An 8,586-nucleotide genomic window follows, 5' to 3' on the forward strand; every position below is an offset into this window, starting at 1 on the left:
CATTAGATAAATCACACGGTGTAGACACAGACCTTTGGTGAAAGCGTCCTCGAACACGCCCCGAGTCTCACCTCAATATTTAGGGGCAGGCCATCTTTTTTTTCCCCCACCCCTCTCCTTCAGGTGGAAATTTATGGCTTGAAAAATACGAAATCCTCCTTTAACGGTTTTGTGGGTTGTGTTCTTTAACTTCAAACTGCAGGCGTTGTAGGCGTTGTAATGTGAATGAGGCATGGAACTTCACGGCTGTTACATGCTGACATAAAAAGGGTCGTTACTATGAGATACTTTCGCCTGGGCTTTCAGGACGGGCAGATTTCTAATGCACGCCCCGCCATCCGAACTTTCTCTGTTGCGAGCATGAATAATTAAGAACAGGGTGATAAGAGAGGAATAGTCTTAAGGAAAAGATGAGGAGAGAGAGAGAGAGACAGACAGAAAGAAAAAGACTCTGTAATGGAGCAACTTCAACCCCCCCCACTACCCCATGTCTCCCGCCACCCTAGCTAGATTCTCCCAGCTGAGCGGCTTTGCCTTGTAAAGCCTGCAGCCTTGCCTCCTTCTCTGAATTCACAGGCAGGTCATTAGCATAAAAGGCTGGAAAAAAGGGCTTGGAGTATTACCAGCTCACAGCTGTGTGTTTCTCCTGAAATGGGTCGACGCAGCTCTCTTTCGCTCACTCGCTCGTGTGCAGCGGCACTTGGCTCTTTAATTGTTAGCAGTAAAAACATAATGGCCCCGAGACTGCCAGTTCAATGCAGAGACACCCCGAGACAAAAAATAAATAATTAAAAAAAACAAAAAAAAACTGGACTTGCAGATGCCCCGAATGAGACTGGCCCCTGCAGAGCGACTGCGTCTCTCTGGAGACAAGAGCTAAGAGAGAAGCCTCTCTTTCTTTTTGGGTCCCATTTGCATTTCAGACATTTAAGTGACATTTTTAGACCAAAACCACTTATGGTGGGGTGAAGGCATATGTCATGCATAGCAGGGCTTGTTCGTTCAGCATGGCATCTATCTAGAGCACAGTGATTATGTATTTTAAATGTACTATTCCTTATTTTGGGTTTGGTAATATACAGCTGCCAGCCTTGTACATTAGAGTCATACAGTGCACAGCATCATATACATGTCATCTGCAATCCATATGCTGGCTGGGTGGGGTGATGTCTGTATTATGATGTGATCCTGTACACAAAGCATGCGCGCATTTGTCAGAAATTCACTTTTTTTTACAAGCAGCAAAAGCACCACCAGCCCCCGGCTGCAGGATCTGAACTGTGGTGCATGCAAATTTTGGCCACATTTTAATCTTAACTGGGGCATTATTTTGCAACGTACATACCGCTGCTATGCAACACACAATAAATTCATTCAAGCGCCACATCCTACAGTTATTCAATAAATTCACTGATATCTTCATTTTGTTATACTTCGACGAAATATATCTGTCCACACTTCAAGAAATAAATTGGTGTCATTTTAAACATTTTATGCCCTCCTGTTGTAATAATTAGGTTAATTCTTTAGACCAGTGTTTCTCAAACTTTTAAAGAACCAAAAGAAACTCACAGACCACCTAGCTTAAAAAAAAAAAGATTAGACTTACTTCAACAGCATATTAGCCTACACAATAGGCCTACTCACTGAACCAATTTGCTTATTGTCTTTGCACCTTGCTTATTAGAGGATTCATATGATTTAAAATGGCATATCTTGCATAGGCAGTGTTTGGATTTGAAACTGTTTGGATTTACATAAAAGTTGGTTCAATATTGCAAACAACTAGGGGCAGCCGTGGCCCACTGGTTAGCACTCTGGACTTGTAACCGAAGGGTTGCCAGTTTGAGCCCCGACCAGTGGGCCGCGGCTGAAGTGCCCTTGAGCAAGGCACCTAACCCCTCACTGCTCCCCGAGCGCCGCCGTTGTAGCAGGCAGCTCACTGCGCCGGGATTAGTGTGTGCTTCACCTCACTGTGTGCTGTTTGTGTTTCACTAATTCACCGATTGGGTTAAATGCAGAGACCAAATTTCCCTCACGGGATCAAAAAAGTATATATAACTCATCTTTATTATATTTTACGTCTGCCCGCGGACCACTTGGGATAGCTTGTGGACCACCAGTGGTCCCCGGACCACAATTTGAGAAATACTGCTTTAGACCCTTCTCAATAGACTCTCAATAGGAAGCCCAGCGATCAGAATTTGTAGGATCTTTGCAAACAAGAGACGTCATGTCTGGCAATGTGTCTGGCCAAAGTCCTGAAACTGCGCAGGTATTCCCAGTGGTGCGCACAGGGGCGGTGTAAAAAATTCAGTGCGAACTCCCCCACGGATGTTCCTACAGCGATGGAAGGAAAGAGGCGATCGAGGAGAAGGTTGGATAAGCGAGGGTGCCATAAGCCAAGTGACATTGTGCAAGGGGCTAAGCTGGGTGTGAATAATGTTTTGCAGATTGATGCTGGAAGTGGAGGGGCAATCATGCACTTGAGTCACCATCTCAGACAACTTCAATTTTAAAAACGGCAGTTAATTTCTGACCCTGCTGTGCTGACATGCACTGAGGGACTTGGGAAGAAGCTGAAAAGCCTTCAGTTTGGAAGAGCTATGCATTTCCCTCTGGTCAATTTTCCGGCTAATATTGTGTGGGTTCTGCCTGCAAAGAGGTGAAAATTTGCTGTCAAAACCCGATGAAGACCTAGCACAGGGTGTAAAAGTACACTGGAGCGTGGATGAGAAGGTTGGGCGTAATGAGAGTGGCATGGGACCCTTTCTTACTGTAATTGAATTTCACATTAAATAATATCAAATTCCCCAGAAGGCCGAACCCCACTCAATTAAAGCCCTCAGAGTTACCTTGACCGAAATATTTAAACATCTGATGCAATTAATTACCGCCCTGATTGGAGCAATTAAAGGCCTTTGCCGAGCTCTGGGATGACTGTCTGTTCAGGGGGAGCTCGGGATGTCTCTGGAGACTCTACTTTTGGGAACGCTGCGTCTCTCATTATTCCGGTCTACACTTCTTTTCCCAGGATGCGGGCAAGACAAGAGTGTGTGTGTGTGTTTGAGGTGTTGTGTGTGACTGTGTATGTGTGTGTGTGTGTGTGTGTGTGAAAAGTCTGCCATGCTAATGTGTAGTTTGCTTCTCAGGGGTAGCCACAGTCAGTATATGACAGATTAATCTGAGTTGCGCACCTGGTGTGTCATGATTAGACTGTGTGCCTGCAATTTTCTGATTGAGGTTAATTTGAATTTGATTAATATTTTGCTTTCGTTGCATTGTCTGATTCGGGTGCAAGGGGGTTGGGGGGAGTTTGGGCAGAGTATATGAGTTCACTTGTCAACATCATCTATTTCTATTCACATCAGACAAGTCTTTAAAATAGCCATATCATTTATTTGCTGAAAACGGATTAATTTGTAAATGAGCGTGGAATTCAATCTGACTTACCATGGATAGCCACATATTCAAATCTCTTGCCCAATATAAACTCATCCAATTAAATCATGCCAGTCAGCTGCTGTTAAGTAGCCAACATGTCAGGGTGGGGGTATATGAGAGAGAGTAAGTGTGTGTGTGTGTGTGTGTGTGTGTGTGCGTGACGATTTCCTTTCAATCCTTACATCACCCATCAATTGAGGTCTGGGAAAGCACCAGAGGGTTTTCTTAAGGGGTTCTCGTGCCAATTAATCTCCCAAATTAGCCCATTAAGAATCTCCAGGAATGAAAGCGCACTCCAAAGATATAAACCGTGATAAAAGTAATATAATACGGTTTGATGTCTAAAAAGCAAAATCACTGCTGGAGAAGATCCCTTGAAATTACTTGCACAACTTTTTAGGTGCGAGGCTTGGACGCAGCAAGCTCTAAATAAATAATGTTCTTCTCTCTGCGCTGCGCTAGTCTCTCCTTTAGCTAGATAAACATACACCCAGGTTACAGGTGGAGCTCCGAGGAACCTGACAGCCAGGGATGAATATTGATCGCAGCGTAGGATGCACAGGCTCCGCTTGCCGCTAACACCAGCACTTCTTCCGCCGCTCACCTGTACATGGCCAATAACATTTACATTTTTGTCGTTAAGCTTGCGCTTTCATCCCAAAAAAGAAACGTCCACAACGACGCACGCATACTGATAGCCAGAGGTTTGTGTGTCCACGGCTCTGTGTTATCTGGGGAGGTTTTAAAGCTGTGCTCCGCTGGTAGAGAGCCATGAGTTTGTTATTGAAATGCAACATTGAGTAGCTACAGTATGCAAACTCAGTGAGCCGACTGACAGTATAGGAATTGGATTTTTTTTATCAATAACAGTGCTCAGAGAGAACACAAACAGTGTTGCTGGCAACACGGAACTCTCTCAGGTGAACTGCAGGAATGATGTAAGAAGAGTCAAAAATGACAGAATAGACCATAGATATTAGAAAGCTAGATACCGTATTGTCCGCCGAGTTCTATTAGGTGGCATACGCGGCCACCATATTGTTGGGGGAAAACACCTTTCTGTCTATGGGCAACACTTGCCGGCAATCACAGACACCTGTCTGATTTCCAGTCAGAGTCACATGTTTCTCCATTGGCCTCCAGTGATTGTTGCCCCCACCAATATGACGGCGATATTTATGTACATTCTGGAGCCCAATGCGGTATCTAGCTTTCTAATATCTATGGAATAGACCTCTGAAGTTCGCTTACAAAAAGGACCCGAAGCTGCCATCTTTGCCCATATAAGGAGATCCGGGTGTTAATTGAAGCTAACTACTGTACCTATGGCAAGTTGCACTGCAAGTTAGCTCTGGGGTACAACAAATAAAAGTTTGCCATCTAAATGTACTAAAGATCACAGTACCCACTCGAAGGCAGAGGACAAAAATGTGTAGAGCAAAACATCTGCATTCCAAACTTTTTTGTCCCTGCGAAAGTTTAAAAGGTGCAATAATTCAAATCGCAAGATATCAGATCTCCATATATGAGCAAAGATGGCAGTGTTTTTACCCTGGCTTTGTTGAACAAGGAGAGTTCGGTTCATGGTCACAAAACATGGTTGTTTCCCTCTTAATCTGCAAATCAAAAGACTTTAAAATAACCACTAAAAAATGTGAAGTATGTGAAGCAAATCTGAAGAATATCTGAAGAAAGACAGTTTGTGACGCAAATGCAGACTGTGACCTAAACCATCCCACTGTTCACTGATCACTGATCAGGTAAAGTTGCTGGGACCTACTGTATTGTAAACTGTCTTTGGCTGCAAGACAGCCAATCAGCGTAAACAAAGCTCACTTATTTATTAATGTGGTTGCCAGATAAGCATGACGGGGCGCTAGATATCATAATTTGGTTCCCAAAGTTGCGTACCTTCTATGTTAACATCAGAGAACAGGGTAAACTATCATCTAAGACAAGTATGTGTAACTATGGTAATTCTATGGCAGGGTGCGTGCCTTCTTAAGCACTGTGTCAAGTAGCACTTATCTGCTTGATCAACTTTAGTTGATTTGAAATGTAGATAAAGGAGAATTCTCATTCAGTTGTGCAGTGGGCTAATGAAAAAGGATTTCCTATCTCTCTGGTCAACTTCATTCACACAAATGGTCTTCACTTGCATCAGATCTTAAAGGTTCAGTCCCCAATTCTGCTGAAAGATTCTTGATACGGTTATGGTTATGGAATTTAACAGACGCCTTTGTCCAAAGCAACTTACAAAATAAAACAATATAATAGTTAAAAATGAAGAGTAAAGACTACATTAAGGAAAATAGCACAATAACAATAATGTCAATGCAATATTAACAGTCAATAATGAAATAAACAAATACCATAAATATACAAAGCATACATGTAACTCATCAGAACCATGTAATCAATAAAGTTTAAGCTGAACAGATATGTCTTTAGACCCCTCTTGAAAGACCCAAAACTATTGAAGGAATGCAGAGCACTGAGCAACTCATTCCATCAACAAACTCAACATATATGATATTTGAGCTCAACAACATTTACACCACTTTTCCAATTTACAGAGCAAGGACTGTGCATGAACACTGCATCTAACAAAACATGTATTAGATTGGAATCACAGATTATACCTTCAATGACATTAGTTCAGATATTTAAAAAGTGCAGTCCCCAATTCAGGTGATATTGTCAGCTCAGCCCTTCAATAATTGGCTAGAATGGTGCATTGGAGTATTTTTCCAATTTATAGATCTAGGATTATGTGTGAAAACACTCTGACCAAAGGTGTATTAGATTAGAATAGTAGACTGTCCCTTTAAAGGTGCCATGTGTAATGTCCGCCAAAAATCAATTCATACTCCACATTCCATAAAAAATGGGGGCAGTATACCTCCAGAAAGTGAGCTGGTTTACCCTAGAGTAAAAACCGAGACTCGTGTATTGCAGTTTGGTTAGCAGTTATGTTGTCCGCATACTACCTCCCATGGCCGAAACTGGTATTATGACACCTGTCGGGCTGTGGCTAGTAATTTAGCATGCTAATTCAGGTTGATATCTCTGCAGCACTATACCTTGTTATTTTTTTAATGACATCATCGCCCTTATTTCTTCTCATTCTTTTGATGCGTGTAGCTCATCTTTTGGATATGTTTACCTCAATTTTTACACATGGCACCTTTAATGCCTTATTTTCCAGTGTATTTTCGCCATTATCTTGTTTCTATCCTTTCATCTCCTGCTCTGATTATGATATTGTAAGTTGCTTTGGATAAAAGTGTCTGTTGGTAACCGGTCCATTCCATGTGCCCAATCCGTCCAGTTCAGGAATTGTCTCAGGTTAAACTCTCCTCTCCTCACGTTAACAACAAATTATCTTAACTGCTTAAGCTCTTTATGAGCACTGACTTCTGGGCATGTGCAAAACAGACTAGACACCCAGCACTGACTAGACCAGGGGTGGCAAACATAAGGCCCAGGGGCCAAATCAGGCCTGCCAGCAGGTTTCATACGAACCCCCAGATGTTTTAGGTAGGAAGGGAACAAAAGGGAAAAAAAGATCACATCCAGTTGTCTTCAACAAAGTGTAATAAGCAATGTCTCTATGATATGATAAATTGATAACCTAGCACTACAAACCTCCCTAAGGAAGGGAGAAGTGGAAAACTTAACATGGAAATGGGGCATTTCAAGAGAGAAAGAGCTGTATATGCCAGCAGTACATTATTTGTACTTGTTTGCTCATAAGTGATATGATCAAATAACACTCTGATACCCATGCAGAAAATGATAATGACCATGACAATGACGGCCCCCCACAAGGTCTCATTCCAACAAATCCGGCTCACTACCTAATATGAGTTTGACACCCCTGAACCAGATATTATCTGCTAAATAACATAACAACTATGACTGTACCTTTAATTCCTTCCTTTCCAGCATCTACTTTTACGAGGTCTATTCTTTCTTCTCCTACTCTGATAATGATGATGTAGATCCTTTTGGATCGACTGTGTCTTTAATGGCTTTCATCCAAAATCTGTTTCTATCTATTCTATCTTTAATCTATTCTTTCTTTTCTTACTTTGACTATGTAGGTCACTTTGGATAAATGTGTCTAATGTTCTAAATGACATAACCAAAGTAAAAGTTCACTAATATTTAGCAGACACTTCTATTCAACGCGGCATGGACTCACAGAAGTTGGGTTTGGGAGTCAAACCCGGGTCAACCGGTTGTCATTGGTGATGCCCTCTCCATTTTCAAAAAACTCCTGAAGACCCAGCTCTTTAGAGAACATCTCCTCTCATAGCACTACTTACAACAAGTCTTGCTGATCCTAGCACTTACCAACTGTCTTGAACTGACACTCAACTGTTTAAAAACAGCACTCATTGATTGACTTATTGTTACAGTACTCTACCGTTTTTACATTGTCCTAAAATTGTTGAGAGAATTGCTTTAAAACTTGTTACTGTTTACCATGTTGTTAGTCGCTTTGGTTAAAAATGTGTCAGCCCAATGTAATGTAATATATTGTAATGCCCACCACACCCCTACTCACCTGGGGTTCTCTGCCGAGCCCCGCCCCTCCGCCCACGGCCACGATGGGCACGCCGGTCTGTGCCGAGACGAACTCGAGCATGGGTGCCAGCGGGGCTTGGTCGAGCGGAGGCGGTCGCTCCTGCTCGAACACCAGGCCCTGCAGCGGCGTGGTGGCCAGCAGGTCGCACAGCTGCAGCAGCAGGCTGCCGGGGCTGCTCTCGTTCACCGTCAGCCAGATGACGTTGGCCGAGCCCGAGGGGGTCACCACGCTGTCGCCCACCGTGCCGGCCCAGCCCCCGGCCATGCCTCCGCGGCCCAAGCCCCCACCTCCCCCTCCGACGCCGCCGCCTGCCCCTCCGACGCCTCGCGGACGCCCCTTCCGCTGCCACCGCCGCCGCCCGCGTCCAGGAGCAGGGAGGAGCCCGAGTGCACGACGGCGATGTTGACGCCGCCGGACACGCCGCCCGAGTCCCTCTCTCTCTCCCGGGGGCGCAGCAGCAGGGGAGGGGAGGGGTGTGCGGGCCCCGTGCAGGCCAGCACGGCCAACAGGAAGGAGAGGGCGGGTCTGGAGGCCATGGAGATGGCGGA

The 8,586-nt window shown here is 44.1% G+C and overlaps 1 protein-coding gene across 1 annotated transcript in view; it reads right to left on the reverse strand.

Moving 5' to 3' along the window:
- grin2da (glutamate receptor, ionotropic, N-methyl D-aspartate 2D, a) overlaps positions 1–8,189 on the reverse strand; it is a 39,147-nt gene extending 30,958 nt beyond the window's left edge. The window contains exon 1 of the mRNA XM_042077723.1: positions 8,018–8,189. Coding sequence (XP_041933657.1) covers positions 8,018–8,098 — 81 coding nt within the window. The 5' untranslated portion in view covers positions 8,099–8,189. The remainder of the gene's footprint in view (positions 1–8,017) is intronic.
- Positions 8,190–8,586: the final 397 nt, after the last annotated feature.

Source organism: Alosa sapidissima, chromosome 21, assembly GCF_018492685.1.
Source record: "Alosa sapidissima isolate fAloSap1 chromosome 21, fAloSap1.pri, whole genome shotgun sequence".
NCBI lineage: Eukaryota > Metazoa > Chordata > Actinopteri > Clupeiformes > Clupeidae > Alosa > Alosa sapidissima.